General features: G+C 44.3%; 1 protein-coding gene across 6 annotated transcripts in view; it reads right to left on the reverse strand.

Moving 5' to 3' along the window:
• PIWIL4 (piwi like RNA-mediated gene silencing 4) overlaps positions 1 to 21,396 on the reverse strand; it is a 59,796-nt gene that overhangs the window by 26,172 nt on the left and 12,228 nt on the right. For 4 of the 6 annotated variants that reach the window (XR_004959256.1, XM_036258884.1, XM_036258883.1 and 1 more), the window contains exons 2-8: positions 20,729 to 20,807; positions 17,774 to 17,905; positions 13,761 to 13,975; positions 8,750 to 8,871; positions 7,125 to 7,205; positions 5,275 to 5,472; positions 1,881 to 1,992 (exon numbers count right to left, since the gene is read on the reverse strand). Coding sequence is in view for 5 of the 6 variants with exons in the window: in XM_036258884.1 (XP_036114777.1) it covers positions 1,881 to 1,992; positions 5,275 to 5,472; positions 7,125 to 7,205; positions 8,750 to 8,871; positions 13,761 to 13,975; positions 17,774 to 17,864 (819 nt within the window). In the remaining variant the exon portion in view is untranslated. Of the gene's footprint in view, positions 1 to 1,880; positions 1,993 to 5,274; positions 5,473 to 6,319; positions 6,356 to 7,124; positions 7,206 to 8,749; positions 8,872 to 13,760; positions 13,976 to 17,773; positions 17,906 to 20,728; positions 20,808 to 21,396 lie in introns of those variants that run through there. The other 2 variants (XM_036258885.1, XM_036258887.1) reach the window with 2 other exon arrangements.

Consider the following 21,396-nt stretch of genomic DNA (forward strand, 5'->3'; position numbering starts at 1 on the left):
ACACACCTGGAAAGTTGCTGAGTGTTCTACTGAGATCTTCCCCTGGGGCCTCCCCTAAAATCTCCACCCTTAAAACCCTTAGGACCAAGGACCCAGTACACTCTCGCTCCTGGGAACATGTCTGAACCTTCTCCTTCCTCCAACCCCTCCCCGTTCCTCGAGGTATGTCACCTTGATTTTCCCCACTTCTTTTTTTTTTTTTTTAATATGTTTTCATTGATTTTTTTTTTAAGAGAGAGAGGAAGGGAGAGAGAGATAGAAACATCGATGTGAGAGAAACATCGATTGGATGCCTCTTGCACTCCCCCTACTGGGGATCGAGCCCAAAACTCGGGCGTGTGCCCTGACCAGGAATTGGAACAGAACCTCTCAGTCCATGGGATGATGCTCAATCCACTGAGCCACACCAGCCAGGCGACCTTCCTCACTCTTAAGCTCTAAGGCCCCTTCCTTTGCCTCTCTAACTTGTTTCCTAAGCCCATTTCTTCTACAAATTACTTCTTCTACCTCTGTGACTTTATAAATAAATGTTTTCGTCTAGCATGAGTCTTGGCTCTGAATTCCTTCTTAGCCAGAACTCAAGTACGGAGGTTGCTGACCCAGGTCCAGTCGGCCCCGGCAGTACTGCCCCCGGTGCCGTTCTCCCTGCCGCCAACGGAAGCGCCAGGCGCACTCCTTCCCTGAACATTTCCGAGACGCCAAACAGCTCCAGCTAGGCTCTCCCGTTGCTCCTTCCATCCTCGCCCTTCCTTCATTCCACGACCTCAGCCCTAATAAACATACTCTCCAAATCACCTGGACTCGCACTGTGAAATCTTTCCTGCGAAACGTCAAGAGTCCACACGCTACCGGCTGGCCCTGGGCAGACCACTCAGGGGGCCCAGTCCCTGTCCAGTAACATTTCCATAACAACCAAACCAGACCCCAGACTGCGCAGGCTTCAGGAAGGAAGAACTGAAGAAGTGCTTGGAGCTAATGTCGATGACTTTCTAAAGAAGTCAGCTAAGGAGGCAAAGTAGATAACTTTTTCTTGAAGGCGCAGGAAAGACAAGGAAGGGTGTTTGCTTTGCCTTTTTTGTTTTTTTAAAAAAACATTTGTGAGATTTTTCAAGCTCTCTGGAATATGACTGTACGTTAAAGAGAAGAAGCCTGTGGAGGTGGGGCAGGAGTAATTATGGTCATTGCGAATCAAGCTTCCAAACGCAGCAGGAGATCCCATCAGCAAATGTTTAAGCATCTGCGACATGCAAGTCACTGTGCTAGCCCTGGGTGTCCAGAAACAAGGAGCTCAAGCCCAGAAGGGGAGTCAGACCATTCACAGCCTGCCCATAATAATGTGCTGCAGCTAAGTGCAGGGAGGGGTCCTGGGGGAGGTTCACGAGGCTCCCCTATGAGTGGACAGCTGAGCTGAATACTGAAGGATATTTACTGGCTGTGAAGGGGTGACCAGGAAGAGGCAGCAACGTGTGTGGAAAAGCACCGGGAAGTGGCCACAGAACACGTGAAGGAAACCGGAGTGGTAAGAAAAGAGGCTCAAGAGGCAGGGAGGGGTCTTATTATGAAGGGCTTAGGAAACTATGCCCAGGAGCTTAGATCTGGCTCCTCAGGCATTAGGGAGCCATTTTAAGCAGGGAAATGACATTTTCAGATACATATGCTTCTAAGGGAGATTACTCAGCCTACAGGAAGGACAACAGGAGACAGGATGAGGGTCTGGGCCAAGCTAAGGATGCAGGGATGGAGGCGAAGGGACAAGTCAGACAATTCTCCTGGAGGCAGACTCAGCCTGACAATTGGAGGAACCTGTCGGACTTGGACAGGAACAGGGAGCCGTCTCTGAGCTCAGAGGAAGGGGGATGAGGAAGAAGGGGAAGCCCTACCTGCTGGTAGTAATCCACATAGCGGATCTCAGTGCCGTCCCGCTTCTGGAAGGAGTGCGTGGGCTTCACCGACCAGTCAATATCATCGATGCGGTAGGTTCTGTTATTGTATCTGGTGAAGGCAAGAAACCTTGATTTTTTTTCCTAATCATACAAGATAAGCAGCAATTTCACTACATTTTTAATTCAAAGCATTAGACTCCAAAATTTCAGAAATGATGAAAAAGAGTAACACATGAATAGTCACTTTTAAAAAATTTAGCCCAGCTGGTGTGGCTCAGTGGCTTGAGTCTCTTCCCATGGACTGCGAGGTCGGGGTTCAATTCTGGATCAGGGCACATGCCCGGGTTGTGGGCTTGATCCCCAGGAGGGAGCGGGCAGGAGGCAGCTGATCACTGTACCCCTCTCTCATCGATGTTTCTCTCTCTCTCTCTAAAAAATCAATTAAAAAAATTTTTAATTATCAACTCTTATCTGAGAAGAGTAATAATCAACTCTTCAGTCTATAGGAAGACCTCTGTATCTCAACAAAACTGGTAGGAAAGTGATTAGACCACAAACTGTTTTTCTCACTGACAGACCCTCTGATTTTGGGTGAATCATTCTTAAATGTTGGAACAAACCGTTGTTCAGAACTTTCCCATCAGCTTCTTGTGTCCCTCAGACTTTTCTGAGCCCCCAGGTAGCTTTTCTGATAAAAGATTAAAAACACACACACAGAAAGAGGGCTGGTCAACCACCTGGTTCGGTGTGCTGCTCTATCTCCCCCTAGCACGGGCCCCGGGCAAAAATGCAAATCGGATCCTCTAAGATCACTCTAAGCCAGTGGTCCTCACCCTTCCTAATGCCGCGACCCTTTAATACAGCTCCTCATGTTGTGGTGACCCCCAACATAAAATTATTTTCGTTGCTACTTCATAAACTGTAATTTTGCTACTGTTACGAATCGCCATTGGAAACATGTGTTTTCTGATGGTCTTAGGTGACCCCTGTGAAAGGGTCGTTCGACCCCCAAAGGGGACGCAACCCCCAGGTTGAGAACCGCTGTTCTAAGCTCTTTGTCCCTTTCAGGCTGTGTGGCTCACGGTGCCGCCCCAGCCTTCGGACAGAAACATCCTCTTCAGGTTTCTTTCTCCAGGGCTCTTGGTACCTTGTTGGTGACTTTAAATCAGTGTAACAAACCAGGTGAGGATCAAGGTAGGAAAAGAAGGCAGCCTTCCCACACCAGGCGGTGTGGAACTAACCAGCGCACCTCTGTGCTCTGAACCAGAGAAACGACGTTCAGTGGAAATCCGAAGCCAGGCCTGGAGAAGGCCAGCAGGTCCTCTACAAGAAGCGCTGGGGACGAGCAGCACGTGGTGACCTCTCGGTGCTCAGGAAGCCACCTCACCTGCCGTGTGCAATTCAGTTCAATGTGCCTGAGGGCAAATTATACATAGACCAACCTGGAGGCTTGAAAGGTCTCGCCTTAAAGACCTCATCCTCATAGAGAAGATGACTCGGGCTTGATGTCCTATCCCATACGGCCATTAAATGAAATAAATGACAGTAGAGACAGCTGTAAGCCACGTGCTCTGTGAGCCGCACGGGGAAAGCACTGGGTACTTGTGACTGAGTGGACAGGTGCAGGCTTCAGAGAAGCAGGGTGTCTGAGCTGGGCTTCGTGGAAGTGGGAGTTTAACAGGCAGAACTAGGGGTAGGAAATCCAGGCAGAGGCACAGAGGCAGCAAACTGCAGACTACTGGGGTGGGGGTGCAGCAAGAGGTAACCCGGGCCCACGTCAGACCGGGGACAGTCCAGAACACCACTCGAGAAGTCTGAACTCTGGACAACTGAGAACAGCTAGGTCCTCTGAACCGGGGAGCAAAGTGATCAGATCCGTGGTCAGGTCAATACCGCTGAGACAGGCTAGTGAGCCAAGACAAATGGAACAGGGAAACTAGACAGATAGTTAACAGCCAAGTCATTTACAGCCATCTGGTAAGCCTCAAAATCCCATTTTCCCCAACCAAGGACACTAAAGAGTAAATGATTTACACGTTCCTTCCCAACTAGAGGGTAAATAGCTTAAAGCACCCTGATGACACTAACTTACCTCGCTGTTAATAACAGGAAAGGAGCAAAGGGAAGGCCAAACACAGGCATGTTGTTTGGGCAGTTTCACCAGGAAGCTAAAGATTTACACTCCCCAGGGAGGTCGCTGGGGGAAGGGACTGGACAGGGCGGCAGATAGACTCATGCCCAGTACACTTGGGGGCATTAGCAAAGGTGCTTGCTGTCGGTCACACCTGGGAACAGAGGTCACTGGCCAGAATGCACGTGGCCATTGCAAGCATGGGAAGATCTGGGATACTTAATTCCCTGAACAAAGAAGTTTGCTCTCTTGGTCTCTCTTGGTTCCTGACTTTCGGGTCTCTCATACTCCTGTTCCCCTGCATTGGCCCAAATGGCCTATGGCCATGTAGACCCCCTACACAATGAATTAACTAGCCTGATGCTGAACTGGACCAGGCTGCAACATGGTAAGGAAACTCTGGGCACTGACTTTGCTTCTAGCTCTACTGAAACCCCAGCTACACTTCTTCTAGGACTGGTCTAAAGGAAATGGGACTTTGGAAACCAAAGGATGTAATTCCATGTAAATAAAAATCACTCATTCTCCCATGCAAGTCTCAGGAAATTGTTTTTCTAGAGATATCAGAAGTATACCACCCCCAGCATTCAGTGGGGAAGATGATACCCCAACTTCCCCAATAACAACTCTACTCAGAGAGACAGAGAGCAGACTGTCATTTAGTGGCGCTTGCCAACCATACCCAAGGACAGATGAAGTTGAGAGACTAAATCTCATTTTGGTCCATCAGCATAAAGCTGGTGAATATTCTATTGAGATCCTCCCCTAAACTCCCAGCCTTTAAAACCCTCAGAAAAGACCCAGGGTGTGCTCTCCCTCCCAGAAGCAAGCCCAACCCTCCCCCTACCCCCCTTCTTCCCTCTCAGGCATGCACCTCCTAAACTCTAAGGGACCCCATGAGATTTGAGACCCAGGGAGCAATGGGCAGTGAGTGGCAGCTTGTCCTGGGTTACCCGCCTGAGCCTGTCCCCAAGGCCCCCTTTGCTCTGACTCCCAGTGAGCCAAAGCAGCCCCGCCCTGGCTCTCCTGTTGCTTCTTCCACCAGAGGCCCTTCCTTGTTTCACTGTCCTCAGCTTTAATAAACATCCTCTCGAAAATCACCTGGGCTTGTGTTTTGAAATCTTTCCTGCACGTAGTCAAGAACCCACCCATTACAGGCTGCCCAGCTCCCTGCCCGGGAACACCTTGATGCACTCCAGTTCCTGAATACCATAAACCATTCTTTCTCTGGGGAAAGTTTATCTAAAAGCAGGTGTTTACCTTGTAAGGACAATGAGCCCAATCAGCTCTTTTTCACACATCTGGGTAAAGCCGGACATGCCAGTTTGGTAGCAGAGGCCAGTCATGAATTCCAGAACAGTCTCATTCCGGAGGATTTTATAACTCACATTAGCACTGAACAGGAGCTTGTTTTCAAAGTATGACACAGAAATGGCAAACCCAGGCCAAAGGGACAACCTTAAAAAAATAAACATTAACAAGTTATATTAGAAACACAGTAAACATTTTTATTTTACTTATTTATTTTTTTATCCTCACCCAAGGACACTCTTCCATTTTTTGTTCAGATAGAGTAGGAGGGAGAGAAAGAAAGAGAGAGAGAGAGAGAGAGAGAAACATCGACGTGAAAGGGACACATCGAGTGGCCGCCACCCGCATGACCCAACCAGGGCCGGGGACAAACTGCAACCGAGGTACGTGCCCTTAGCGGGAACCGAACCCGGGTCTCTCTGGACCGCAGGCGAACGCTCTAACCGCTGAACCAAACCAGCCAGAGTACAATAAACATTTTTAAATAGTGATCTGACATTCTCATTCTATAGATTTTATAAAATAATTTCTTCTTTAGTCTAATTTCTTCCAGTTCCTGACTAAAAACTTTCGATATTTCCAGCTGGAGTGCCTTTAACTATGCATTTAAGATGAAATATATTCCTGCAGAGCAGGGCTTCTCAGTCTTGACACTGCTGACGTTTGGACTGGATTCTCAAATGTCCCCTGGGGGACAGAACTGCCCCTGGTTGAGCCGAAGGAAGGACTGAAATGTTATGGAGAACCACAGCGTGCAAACGTCTGTGCTCAGAAAAGCACGCGGACCCAGCGGTGAAGCCAGGGAGGCCTTCACAGTGAGATTAAGAAATAAATGTGGTCTGTACAGACACCCAAAAGAATCCAGCAGAGGCTACAGCTCCTTTCCACACGTAGGCATGTTATACCGGAGTCTTGAATAAGAAAAGGTGCAAAAATGGCATGAAATAATAGACAATTTTTTTTTTTTAATCATTTCAGTTTATATCTTGCCTACTTCATTCATTGTGATGCTAAGCCAGCCTTCCCCCACTCCAGCGCAGGACACGCCGGACCTGTGAATTTCTATTCCAGGTGGAATGATAAGTGACAGGGACGAACAGCACGCTCTACGTAGACCACTGGGACACGTGGAGTTAACATATTGCAAAGCCCCAGCTTCTCCTCCAGCGGCCAGAAGGCCCAACCCCCTGCCCTCATTTCCCACCTTTATGCACCTCCCCCTCTGTTTGCATTCCTGTCTTTGGGCTGCTGGTTGCCTGTCTTTAGCTTGGCCGAATATTTTGGACAGCTGAGTGGCAACCAGTTTGAGACACAACTGAGCACTTTCTCTGCAGCATCCACTTCCCAGTTTAGGGTGAAAATTCCGCACGTGTTCTTCACAGTCTATCTTTCACTAGGTAGTTTACTTGGCTTCCTGACCTCTGCCTACCCAATATTTTCCTATCAACCTCCCTGGCTGTGCTAACTTCCTGCCAGCAAGAAAACGGAACACCAATTAAGTGGTATGAGATAGTATAGCTTATTCTGCTTTCGTTATTACTTGTCACACACAGAAAACTCAGTTTCTGAATCCCTTCTAAGATTTATGATAATGAGCCAGCACACTAATCGAGGAAAACTGGCTGCTGTTTCACATTGACACTCCCTATTCCATAAAAAAACTGAAAATTTTAAAAAATCTGTTACTTTTCATACCGCAGAATCTCTCATAGGCGGCATAACAGTGTAATATTGCATCATAAGTCATGGTGCTCACATTACAACAATTTCAGAGAAACAGAAAACATAAACAAACCTACTTGTGCTGGGGAATTTCCACGGGCTCTGAAGGCTTGTAGAAGTTCCGTCCAATTTGGTACATGGACAATTTTTTTAAGATCCTGCAAGTATATATGTTTTTTTACTTTTTGGTAAACACCAGTGAATCTCAGTGTAATTCTAAGTTTGTACCCATCCTGAACATAACAATAAAAGTATGTAAAAATACAGATCTCTTATTCTTATATCACTGGGAGGTTCAGATACTAACTACACATATGAGTGTATATACAAGAACGATCACTTGGTATTTGAGAGTGACAAGTTATTTTTATGTGTCTGGGTTTCACTGTAGTAGGTGTGCGGTCACTTAAACAATTACGATGGTGGAGTGGCCTGGTTAGCGTGGGTGGAGGGAGGCAAACCACATCTGAAGGCTCTCTGGCCTCTCCCCTATTTGGGGATGAAGAGGATGTTTCTAAAAAGGCTGCTTAGCTGTCCAGGTGCTACCAAATAACACGGGTGCCTCTTCGGCCACTAATCCTGGTCGCCTTTGGGATCTGACACATCACTGCTCCGAGGCTGCCCAGCACATGCGGGGTCGTAAGGGTTTGAAGTCAGAAAACAGGGGCTCCAACTGCGTGATTTTAGCTCCAAAGGTCACTGAGCCTCAGCCTCCTCATCTGTGAAATGGGGGTTTTCACAGTACCTGCTTCAGGGCACTCCAGTGAGGAGCGAACACAAGCTTTCTAACTGCAAAGCACCTCTGAAATGTTAGCTGGCTTAAAACAGTCCCCTCTCAGGAAGACACGCAAGACTGGCTTCTGGGGGGCGATACGCAGCACTGAACCGAAGCCCAGGCAAGATCTAAATATAATGGGCCAGAAGTCTGATGAGCTGAGAAAATAATGTATCTACGCCGGGAAGTCCCTTCATGTGCCCTACTCAGCTAAACCCAAACTCCCACCATCACCCTGCCCGGAGTTCCGACCACCTTACTGACCCACACCCGCAGCATGAACAGGGCTTTGCATGCTTTTGTGTGCCCACGTGCCCCCTGCTGAGCTTGCTAAAAATGTGGATTTTCGGATCCCACCCATGAAATTCTCTTCCCTGGGTTCACTGAGGAGTAGGAATTCTGCATTTGATCATGTCCGACCCAACCCCCAAGTTGACTCTGAAGTACATGATCCGCATCCCTTCGGAGAACACTGAAAAGCTCAGTCACCACCTCCCTCCGCCCCGAGTGACAGCAGACAGCAGATGATGATGGCCTTTTACACTAAAAGCAATCAACTAGGAGAAAAACAAATCCTTTGGTACTAGCCCAGACATACCCAGCTTTTCAGAGGAGAGGAGGAGGTACAGGGTACAGAAAAGGAGGAGAGAAAAAGGCACTCTCTCGCTACCACAGAGACATCACAACCCTTGAGTCCTTGGTCTGAACTCAGATAGAACCTGATGATAACGAGTAATGCCAGGTGGAGACTGCGATGCACCTCGGTGCCCATTCCTGCACAAGGAAGTGAAAGGACGTGAACAAGTGCCCTGGGGATGGCACTGTTGCTGGCATATTGCCTACAAAACGGTTGATAATCGTAGTACCCAGGCTCTATGTTGAAAGGCATCCTTAGCCTGAATTAAATTCTCATTTATGGCCCCTTACTTTTTGAAAATGATGCTGAAGACCTGGATGCACACAGGGGAGCTTGCTGGCAGCTCGGCCGTCAGAGTGACAGTCATCTTCACAGTCTCGCCTCTTCGAGTTTCACTTGACAACTCTGTGACCTGGGAAAGGAGTACTTGGTATGCACGCTACAGACTACCCCCACGGGTGCAGAACGTGGGTGTGATGAAGCCATCACAATCTAATACACATCAACCACAACAAAGCTGCAGGTGTTAACCACGTGAGTAATAATGTAATCAGCGCATTATGTTTGGAAGGGTTATTGACTCTGTATCTTGCTAATTCTAGAAAGCAACACATCTCCACTCTGTAACTTCTTAATGGAGTATCAAAAGCAGACAGAGGGTTCAAAGATTCAATCTAAAGAGAATTCAAGGGTAGTAGTTCTTGATTTGGGGAGGGGGAGATGAGAAAGATTACTTTGAGAGTCTGTTAAAAGTTACAGACATTCTCCCAAGAAAAGGTCACATATGTATAGACTACTATGATGTACATAATGTGCCCATTTTCAGGGGGTTCTTGGATCTCCAGAAGCCTATCCTGTCCACCCTGGGTTCATGAATTTCAGAGTACAGCCCCTCAAGTTTATTCATAAAAGAGCAGAGCAGAGAAGAAGAGAGTAAGAAAGCAAAGGACAGGGGATAGACAAGAAGGGAAGTAAATGTGGGGAAAGAGAAGAAGGTGGTGGACATTTAAACAGATAGGACATCTGACTTTATTGATTTTGAAAGGCCTAGAGAAATCTCTAGGGTTCTTAGAATCTGGAGCAACATTCTAACAATAAAATGAATGCATGAATAGGTTTCTACGCCAACTAAATTTAAAGCTCCTTAGACCAGACAGAGCTCTGTACAGCTTTTAGGAACAAAAGAATGAACAAATCAGCCAATAAAAATCAATGATCAAGGATTTTTCAGAAGCGTATGGAATTAGAAGAGATCAGTTCATTAGCAAGCATTTATGTATTTTACCCTGGTTTTCTATGGTTAAAGTGTAGTTTTAACCACTTTTAGGTTGAACCAACAATGTAAGGTAGGAATGGCTCAATGTATGGAAACAAAGTGGAGCAGGTCCTTCCCCAGAAGCTGAAATATGTCACTGAGATGACGTCCTGCTTCAGGTAAAATTGTAGAGAAAGCAGAGGTGGAGAGAGGCAGAAAGAGTTCATCAACATCTGGGAGAAGTCCAGCAGCCAGGAGAGATGAGGGGCTCTCACACTGCCGCAGAGATTTCGGGACAAAGAATTAAGACAACAAAGGATGTTGGAGTGAGTGGCTGGGGTGGGAGCAGCAGATGGTCCCCAGAGAGACCTCAATCTAGGAACTGCATTCCTAACAGCACTAGGAGCAAACTCAACAGCACCTCCTGCATCTCCGCTACCACACTCCAACTCCTCCTTGCTTCCTTTGTTGCTGGACCCCGCACCCTCCTGTCCCTGGCTGCCAGCATCCGAGAGAGTTTTCACTCCCTTCCGCCATCAGCCATCTCGTGGGTTGGCAAGTCTCAGCACTTCTACACCAGCAAGGTCTCTAATCTGCTTCAGCTGTTCCAGTACCATTCATTTACCACAGAGCTTATGAGCCTCAATTTGGAACTGGACAGACCCTGGTCCTCTGCCTCTTGCAGCCTGTGTGATATGGAGCAAATTCCTCCAACTCTTTATGACCTTCCCCACTTTAAAGTGGAAATGAGTCCATGGCTGTGCCGATTAAATGAGACCATTCATGGATCTTATCCTTATGTAGCAGCGCTTGGTACCTTTTTCCAAGCCTTTCTGATGTCCCACCCAAATATTTCCAGTGACACCTTTTTTTTAAATCCTCACCAAGGACATTTTTCCATTTTTGTTCAGATAGAGTGTGTGTGGGGGGGGGGAGAAACATCGACGTGAAAGGGACACACTGAGCGGCCGCCTCCCACACGACCCCAATCAGGGCCAGGGACAAACCACAGCCGAGGCACATGCCCTTAGCCAGAACCGAACCCGGGTCTCTCTGGACCACGGACCGATGCTCTAACTGCTAAGCCAAACCGGCCAGGGTTCCAGTGATACTTTATCAATAATTTCCCCACTTTCTCTGGTCAATGATTCAGTAGATGTGATCAGAGTAACTAACTGAACACAGTTCCCATAAAAACTCCCTCTCAGTGGCCTCAGTGGCCATGGAGGACAGTCTCTATTCCTCAACAGGACACTCCAGCTCTCCCTGCCTTCTGAATCACAACTTCCAGTCCTTCCTGGCTAACCCCGAACTGTCAGAAGTTCCTGAAACAGGCTCCTCACTTCCCCAAATTGTGCCCTTCCTCCTTCTGGTCCTTCTGTCTAAGAATTCACCACCACCATCACCACCCTCCCACACCGATCCAAGTCCTACCCAAACAATGAATTAATCTGCACTCCCTCTGAAGTGTCCTGCGGGAACGACCCTTCCTCTCCTCCAGCTCCGTACGAAGACCGAAGACCGCAGGCAGAACGCCTAGCCTCTCTGAGGCTCCAGGGATGAGGAGAAGATTAAATGAAATCAAGCACGGAAGGAGCAGACTCAATGCTCAACAAATGTAACCTGGTGGGTGTGACACCAGGTACAGATCTGCTCAACCCCAGGGAGATGAGCTGGGCTAATCTGAGGACAACCAAGCACAGTACCTAACACCTAGGAAGGGCTCCGTGAATGTTAGCACAATAAAACTGCTCATTGTTATCATGGCATTTATTTCATTCTACCTTGCACTGAATTTGTTTGTAAAGAACTTCGGTACTAAATGGAAAACCTTTCGACAACAAGAGCCTTTCCTTATCGATCCTTGTTTCCTCCAGGGTGAGCAGCACCCTTCCAGGTACACAGTAGGCTCTTTCTAAGTGTGGAGTGAATGCATGAGAGTGGCAAACGGCTGTGACCAGTGACAGGAACCTTGATCACGGCCACAGATGCGCCGATGGGATCTGAGAGACAGAGAAGGCCAGGAGGTAGCAGAAAGGGACTTCTAGAACTGCACTATTTGGGAGCACGAAGAATGAATTAGTGGAGGAGCTCTTTCGACTACTCTCGTCATCCTGTGGAGTGTGTAAGGGATGGATGGGAGTGCGGAATTTAGCCTGAGTCAATTAAGACCAGAATCAAAGGGTGAGAATAGTAATATCTTCATTAGGACACTTTATTTTTACTGTGTTTTCGCTGTCATTGGGTGGCAGGTCACATGTTGATAAGGAATAAGACAACACACTTTTGTCTAAACCTAGTATCACCTGAGTCTGAGAAATGACATCAACAGGCCTGATTTGTCGCACCATGTTTTTACTATCTATTCACTCACCCGCCTCTTCATTAGATTCCATCCCCGACAATAAGAAGGTGTGTGGCCCATACCACATGCTCATTGTGAATGAGAAGTGAATAATATTAACTTATTCCTAGCATCTGCATAGTAAAATTTCTCCACTTTGGTTAGGTACATTAAGTAAGCTCAATCATTCAGGGGGTGAGAGGTATATAATAATTTTAATATATCTAAATTTCCAAATTATTACTACAAATGTATCTATAGGCAAAATGATCTTAAATGGTAACAATACACTTGAAATATGTCATTCAAATATGAGAGGCCATATTAGCATGCTATCAACACCCGGTCATAAGACAAAATACTGAGGGATCAGTAAGAACTGAAGATGAACAAAAATGTTTCTAAATGTACAGGTTTTTCAAGCCCTTGAATTTAATCATATGATATAATTATAAAGGTCTACATCCAGATGAAATAAGCACTCAAGCAGCGCCCACACATCTCAGGATCTCACAAAATGATCAAGGCCCCAGGAGTGCTCAGACACGTGTTCCTTGAGGAAATTCACTAAGATTTACATGGACTCTAGAAATGTATGCTATTGATACCATTCTGTTCAAAACTCTGAACTAAAGGATTAAGCTTTCCAAGGGATAAAAGTATAAAATTTTAATCCAATGCTCCGTTTTAATTTTTCATACAGAAATTGTTTTTTTTCCCCTGTAGTGATTTTAATATTGCTTTAGAATAAAGCATCTGATAAAAGCTTCAATACCAATAAGTTTGTTTAGGACTGAAAATGTTGACAGTATAAAAAAATGGATCATGCAATGGTCACACAATTAAAACATATCTTCAGGCCCTGGCTGGTTTGGCTCAGAGGTTGGAGCGTTGGCCTGCGGACCAGAGAGACCCAGGTTTGATTCCCACTAGGGGCACGTACCAAAATAAAATAAAATAAATAAAAAATAAAACATATCTTCAACATTGATATCAATAACTCATATTTCGTAAGATAGGACAAGTCATGAAATAAATGACAGTCTTAGAATCAGAGATTGATATATACCTGGGCACAACTGTGCAGGAGCAAAAAAAACCCCAAAAATAAATTCACTCGTGCTGGCCAGTGTGCTCAGTGGTTAGAGCTCAGGCCCCTGAACTGAAGGGTCATGGGTTCAATTTCCAGCCAAGGGCACATACCTGGGTTTCGATTCGTCTCTGCCCCTGTGTGCAGGAGGCAACCAACTGATGTGCACACATCAATGTTTCTCTCTGTCTCTCCCTCTCTCCCTTCTACTCTCTCTAAAAATCAATGGAAAAAATATCTTCAGGTGAGGATTAACAAAAAGGAAAGAGTAAATTCAAAGCCATAAAGCTATAGGTGTTTCTTAAGGTGTTGCCTATTTTGGGAAAAGTTTTAAAAGGATGCCTATTTCAAGGACCTAAAAAAAAAAAAAAAATTGTTGAAAAAGCAGCTGTTATTTTTAAAATACCAGACCATTAGCTTCTTAATTAAGAAATCAATTACTTAAGAGGTCTTAATTAGGAAATCTTTTTGTTCTCAGACATGGAATAGGAAAGAGGAAAGGAGTGAAACACACCTTTCAACTATGATGAGAATCAGCTAACCTCATAAATATATATGAATGAGCATAACTGTATGCGCACGCGCATGGATGATAAGGCAACCGTACTGTACCTTTTCTTCCAGCTTCTGTGAGAGAAAAAGGATGACACCATCAAATGCTTTTGCTTTGTTGGAAAATTCCTTATGACTGTAAAGCAAAGCAATTCTCATGCTTCTAGATTCCAAATCGGGCATGTACGCCACATGATACTGGTATAGCTTCCAGTCCTGGGGCAGATCTAAACTGAAGAGATTTGTGACCAGCTTCACAGGTATTCCACTGGAACCTGAGGGAAAACAGATAAAAAAACTTTTTTTTAACAAAAATATCACACCATGTTAATATTAATCACATCATTTTTTTAAAAAGTATTTCCATATGCATAGTTGTTGCTGTAAAGCCAGGATTCTTGTTCAGTGACACAAGAGGAACTCTAATAACCTGTAGCCTGATAGCATTTACAAAGTCCTATAAATATACATCTGGGAATTAAAAAGGGATTCTGTAGAAAACCCTAAAGACTCCATCAAAAATCTACCAGACCTAATAAATGAATTTGGCAAAGTAGCAGGATACAAAATTAATGTCAAGAAATCAATGGCATTCTTATACACCAATGATGAAATCAGAGAGACAGAAACTAAAAAACAATCCCATTTATCATTGCAGCAAAAAAATTAAGATACTTAGGAATAAACTTAACCAAAGAAGTAAAGGATCGCTTCACAGAAAGCTATAGGTCATTGAAAAAAGAAATAAAGGAAGATATAAAAAAGTGGAAGCATATACCTTGTTCATGAATTGGAAGAATTAACATCATTAAAATGTCCATACTACCCAAAGCAATCTACAGATTCAATGCAATCCCCATCAAAATACCAATGACATACTTCACAGAACTAGAACAAACACTCCAAAAGTTTATATGGAACCAAAAAAGACCCTGAATAGCCACAGCAATCTTGAAAAACAAGAACAAAGTAGGAGGCATCACATGATCAGATTTCAGGATATACTACAAAGCCACTATAGTCAAAAGAGCCTGGTACTGGCACAAGAACAGGCAGATAAGATAGATCAATGGAACAGAATAGAGAACCCAGAAATGGACCGAAGACAATATGCTCAATTAATATTTGACAAAGGTGGCAAGAGTCAAGACAGTCTCTTAAATAAGTGGTGTTGGGAAAATTGGATAGCTACTTGCAAAAAAAATGAAGCTAGAACACAAGCTTACACCCTACACGACAATAAACTCAAAATGGATAAAAGACTTAAATGTAACTTGTGAATCCATAAAAATTCTAGAAGAAAATGTAGGCAACAAAATCTCAGATAGCATATGCAGCAGAATTTTCACTGATACAACACCTAAGGCAAGAGAAACAAAGGAAAAAATGAACACATGGGACTACATCAAACTCAAAAGCTTCTGCACAGCAAAAGAAACAACCGTCAAAATGGAAAGGGATCCTACTACATATGGGAGACCATAATTGGCAATGATGCATCAGATAAGGGGTTAATTTCCAAAATATATAGAGTGCTCATACAACTCAACAAAAAGAAGACAAAGAACCCAATTAAAAAATGGGCACAGGACCTAAATAGACACCTCTCCAAAAAGGACATACAAATGGCCAAGAGACATATGAAGAAATGCTCAACATCACTAATAATCAGAGAGATGCAAATTAAAACAACTATGAGGTATCACCTCACACCTGTCAGAATGGCTGCCATCAACAAATCATCAAATAGGTGTTGGTGAGGGTGTGGAGAAAAGGGGACTCTAGTACACTGCTGGTGGGAATGCAGACTTGTGCAGCCACTGTGGAAAACACTATGGTGTTACCTCAAAAAGTTAAAAATTGAACTGACATTTGACCCAGTGATCCCACTTCTAGGAATATACCCTAAAAACCTGAAGCACCAATCAGAAAGAATATATGCACCCCTATGTTCAAAGCGGCACTATTTACAATAGCTAAGATCTGGAAACAACCCAAGTGTCCATCAGTAGATGAGTGGATTAAAAAGCTGTGGTACATGTACACAATGGAGTACTATGCAGCTGTAAGAAAGAAAGATCTCTTATCCTTTGAGATGGCATGGAAGGACCTGGAGAGTATTATGCTAAGCGAAACAAGCCAACCAGAGAAAGACAAATATCACATGATCTCACTTATTTGTGGAATATAATGAACTAAACAAACTGTTGAACGAAATTAACCCAGAGACAGAGAGGTGGGGTACAGACTGACAAGCTTCAGAGGAGGGGGTTTTGGGGGAAGAAGAGATAAACCACAGAACTTACAGGCATGTATGCATGACCAATAAACATAGACAACAAAGCTGGGGATGGGGTGGTAGGGAAGGGGAGGAAGATGTCAATGGGGGAAAAATGAGAAACATCTGTAACAAAAACAAACAAACAAACAAACAAACAAACAAACAAACAAATAAATAAATAAATAAATAAATAAAAAGGGATTCTGTGTAAAACAAGAACATAAGAGCAGACCTGACATTCTTGTCCCTGGGAGAACAGAAGCAGCTACCCTAGGACCCTTCCAAAGCTCTGATTCTGTGCAATTCAAATGAAGTCAACAAATATTTTAGGACACTGCTCTGAAATGATACTGCTCTCAGATTATAAAGAAAATGTCCAGTTCTTACTGTGAATACAACCCCTAATCTCTTGGAAATCCAGATAATCAAGTTAACCATACTTCTAATAATTCAGAAACAGCCCTGGCCTGTTTGGCTCAGTGGTTAGAATGTTGGCCTGCGGTTTGGAGAGACCTGGATTCAGTTCCCACTAAGGGCACGTGCCTTGGTTGCAGTTTGTCCCTGGCCCTGGTTGGGTCATGTGGGTGGCAACCACTCAATGTGTCCCTTTCACATCGATGTTTCTCTCTTTTTCTTTCTCCCTCCCACCCACTCTATCTCAACAAAAATATCAAAAAATGTCCTTGGGTGAGGATAAAAAAGTAAAATAAAATAAAAAATAATTCAGAAACAGTTCCATCAGTGGCTAGATGGCTCTACCAATCCCTGAGATTCGGGGAAGATGAATTGTATCAAATAGGCACTATTTTGTTTTTCTCATGGAGGAAGTGGAAACATGAGCCCCTAGGGTAGTAAGAAAGAAAAAGTATCACGTGTGCCTGAGTATTTCCTCAGCTTCTGTTTGTGGTATAAATCTGTTAGGATTATTGTGCTATTTTAATGAAACAAAAACTTTCTTTTGTTCTTCCAGATCCTGAGGAAATGACAGCGTATTTTAGCTGCTCATATTAATGGACAAAGAGAAGTCATTCTAGAACGGCTGAGCTGGGGTCATTTACACCAGTATTGGCAAACTAATCACGACCCATTAGTGCTACAGTTATGAAAGCACCAGGTGTCTCATGAAAAGACTAGAACACAACAGAAGTGAGCCAGAGTGCTTTGCGCACAGGTGGGGCAAACACTGTTTCATGATACCTTGTTTCAGTTGCGTGTGTGTATTGCTGGATGACAATATATCTATTTCTTATTTTGCTGCACAGTTTGAAAAAGTCTGAAAAAGACCGACTTACATCAGGGAGTCTTGACTTTTGGGAAGGAGTCACAAAGCCTTTGGAGAATCCAGTGAAAACAACAGACCTACTTCCCTGGAAATGCATATGCCCACACTTCTGGGAGCAATTGCAGGGGTGAGCCTGGAATCTGGGTTAAGAATTCCAGAAAAAGGCAGCATCTTTCTTTTTCGGCTGACGTCCAGAACATTATTATTCCCATATAGAAAAAGGGTTGGGAAAGAGACAAAACATCTTTTTAACTCCTATCCCAATTGCCAGGAGAAAATCTTTCAACAAGTAAAATGTCACTTTGGGGAAAGTGTTACTATTTCTATTAATAATAAAGAGAATGAAGGCTAAAACAACTGGTATCTAGATAATGCCTTGAATATAGCAGATATTCAATAAATATCTTTTAAATGTCAGCATATGAACTCATTTATTTAGATCTATAAATTAAAACTCCTTAAGCAAGATTTGGTGACATTAAAAAAGTAAGTAACATGAAGACTGAGTACCTGTTTTGCAAACTCTAACATGGGCCAGTTTCTCTCTGGTACAGACACCCAAATCCATGACATCCCGTACGATTTTCCCACCTCTTCTCATGAGGGTACATTCAGCATTACCAGAAGATACGCCATCTTTACCTAAAATATGGAGAGAATGCCATAATAGCTCATATTTTATTCTAGTGATATTATTTAAAATATATAAAATATATATAAGTATATAAAATATATAAAAAATGCATCTACAACCCAAACTCCAAATTTTGTGGTTTTTCATAAAACTGGCCCACATGGCTCAAAACAATCATGACTACACAGAAGTCTTCAGCCTAAAAATTAAAAACCGTCAAGGACACATGGCATGTTTTGTTAGAAATAACAGACCCTGAGTTAGTCCTACCTCACACTATTGTGGTCTGATCTGATTCTCTGTTTGGCTAAGCCGAAGCCCTATCTTCCTAGGTCCCACTCCACACCCACTCATGGAGGGTAGCTCTGCCTCCTCAGTTCTTGTGTAACACCCAGGAGACCAAGGTCGTCCTCACTAACTTCTACTCAGACTGGGGCTGAAGCTCTCAGCGTTCACAAGAAAGGAAGTGCCCCAAACACCAACTTCAGTTTTTATGCTGGAGCACGCCCTTAAGAATGAAAGCCAACGTTTCCCCTTGGGGCATATTCCTCACAGATTCTAGAAAAATATGAAATTAAAATCCAATGACTATTTTCTGTGCAAATAAGTACAAAGAGATGTTGATTTTTGGATACAACCTGAACTCTCGGAAGATAACATGGAAATACAGAAATACAGACTATTATGACAAAGTGATGACATAGTATGCCCAATCTCTAGAACTCTGACTTGACCACCCTTCTTTGACAGAGTCACTGAATGCAACGACCCCAAACGGCAACATCACTTGCTCCAAGCTGCTGTCCATACCCTTTCCAGTCTGAGTCTCCCTGGAAAATCTCAAAATGTATTTAATGTTTAGATTATCCCTGCTAGCTTATCCATCACATTCATTGCTCATGGTTTCGAAAGATGTTGGGTGGTTTCTAAAAACTCCATCTACCACAGACTATGAGTTGTCAGGGACAAGAGGAGGAGTGAATGGAGAGTTAGTGTTTAATGAGTAGAGTTTCAGTTTTGCAAGATATAAAAAGTCCCAGAGATGGATGGCAGCGATGGTTGTCACTGGACTGTACAATAAAAAATGGTTAATTTTGCACAATGTATATTTTACTACAATTTAATAAATAAATAAAAATGCAATCTACCGCCCTGGCCGGTTTGGCTCAGCGGTTAGAGCATCAGCCTGCGGTCCCGAGAGACCCGGGTTCGGTTCCCGCTAAGGGCATGTACCTTGGTTGCAGTTTGTCCCCAGCCCTGGTTGATCATGCGGGTGGCAGCCACTCGATGTGTCCCTTTCACATCGATGTTTCTCTCTCTCTCTCTCTCCCTCCTACTCTATCTGAACAAAAAATGTCCTCGGGTGAGGATAAAAAAAAAAAAAAAGCAATCTACCCTCAAAAGGTGACGGGTTTCCATCACTTGGTGGCCACAAAAATGTATAGCAGACACGGACAGGAAGTCCCAAAGAGAATCTGGGATAGGGTTTGAATAGTGGCTGCAGCACTGCCTGACAGCAGGTCTTCTGAGGGACCACATGTACTTCTGTGAGTTCAGATCACAAAGGGGAAGTGAGCAGGACTACAAAACCCAGCAGAGAACGAGGCACAAGATGGATGGAAGGACTGATGATCCTAAGAGTCCAGAAGAACCTAAGTCAGTGGTTCTGAACCTTTCTAAGGCCGCGACTCTTTAATACAGTTCTTCATGTTGTGTGTGGGTGTATCTGCACGTGGGCAGACCCGCCTGGAGACGGATAGAGCAGCGGTATCTCGGTTCCTAAGACCATCGGAAATATGTGTTTTCTGATGGTCTTAGGGGACCCCTGTGAAAGGGTCACTCGACCCCCAAAGGGGTCGCGGCCCCCAGGTTGAGAACCGCTGACCTAAGTGCTTAGCGCTTACATGGTTGTTAGCAATTAATCACTTAACTTCATGGTCAGAGCAAGGGGGATGGCAAACAGATTTCAGTTAGTGGTGGTTATGGGCTGAATTGTGTATCCTTCAAATTCCTATGTTGAATTCCTAACCCCTAATGTCTAAGAATGCAACTGTGTTTGGAGAGAGAGTCTTTAAAGAGGTAGTTAAGTTAAAATGGTGTCCTTATAAGAAGAGATGAAGGCACAAGCAAGTACAGAGAGAAGACTACGTGAAAACACTGGGAGAAGACAGCCCAGCCATCTAGCCGAGGAGAGAGGCCTCAGGAAAAATCAGCCCTGCAGAAACCTTGATCTTGGACTTCCTGCCTCCAGAATTATGAGACAGTACATTTCTATTGTTTAGCCCCCCCAGTTTGTAGTACTTTGTCATGGCAACCCCAGCAAATGAGTACTTTGATCATGCCAGTTCACACAGTGTGACAGCGGCTACTGTAATAGCATGTTGACAAGTATCCTGAGGCCGAAGCTGGATTTGCAGGGCAGAGAGCTACCGCCATGTGGTGCCGTCTAGGACGGGCGCGGAAGGCAGAAGACAGCAGTGGCAGCAGGTGGTCCAGGTTCCCCTATCCCTGCAAGCCGATGGCACTGACATTTACATGCCATAAAGAATTTTTACATATTTTGTTAAAAATTATTCAGTGGAAAGAATCTGAAAACTAGCTTCCTGATGTCTGTGGATTCCCAACTACCAAGCACTGTCAGCAAATTCAGCATCAGACTCTGTGCATCAGACTCTGTGTTTGGGAGCCCCAAAGAAGCACGAGCACAGGGGAGCTTTAAGAAAAGATAAACGGGTGCTCAGGAAGGGACCCCGCTGCTGTAAGGCACTACAGAGTCGTTCCTGTTCCATTCAGATGGGATGGGATTGAACAGAACAGACTACTGCACTCACATTGCTCTGAAATCCTGCTTGTTTCCACCAAGCCATTGTTGGACGATGCTTCACTGTCACTGAGATCAGCAGAGATAGGCTAAAATGGGCAAAAAAAATTTTTGGTCAGATTTGAGTTGTCAATTCATAAACCAAAAGGATATTACAAAATAAGAATCCTATCGTGCCCTAAGTCATTAGACTGCCATGACCTCATGTTAACAGGTGAAACGCTTGAGAGATGGTAAGAAGTTGCCCATTCTAGAAAAAGAGGCTAAGGATGAGCTACAATGTTCCCCGTTCATCAAACTTTGATTTTACTACCAACTGTGAGCCAGATACAGCCATTAGATCTTGGAGGTGTAAGGAGGCAGAGATGAGGTCCTTGAGTCAGGGAGCTCATCACAGGGAAGACGTACAGATGAGCAGGACCTCATGCTTCCCTGACATGGGCCTCCAATGTGAACATGTCTGAAGCAAGAAAATAAGCTGAGCCCAGAGGATCTGGGTCACCAGCTCAGATGATGACTGTCCTGAATAAACTATTCCAAATTAGGTCATAAAATAGGTGAAGGGAACCATTAATACTGTGTTTTTAAAAATATTTTCTTTCTTTCTTTTTTTTCAGGAACTACCTCTCTTTGTTCAAGAGAAATGTATCTTGGCCTATTAAAAAATCTATATGGGGT

The sequence above is a fragment of the Molossus molossus genome, unplaced genomic scaffold (assembly GCF_014108415.1).
Source record: "Molossus molossus isolate mMolMol1 unplaced genomic scaffold, mMolMol1.p scaffold_m16_p_13, whole genome shotgun sequence".
In the NCBI taxonomy this organism is placed as follows: domain Eukaryota; kingdom Metazoa; phylum Chordata; class Mammalia; order Chiroptera; family Molossidae; genus Molossus; species Molossus molossus.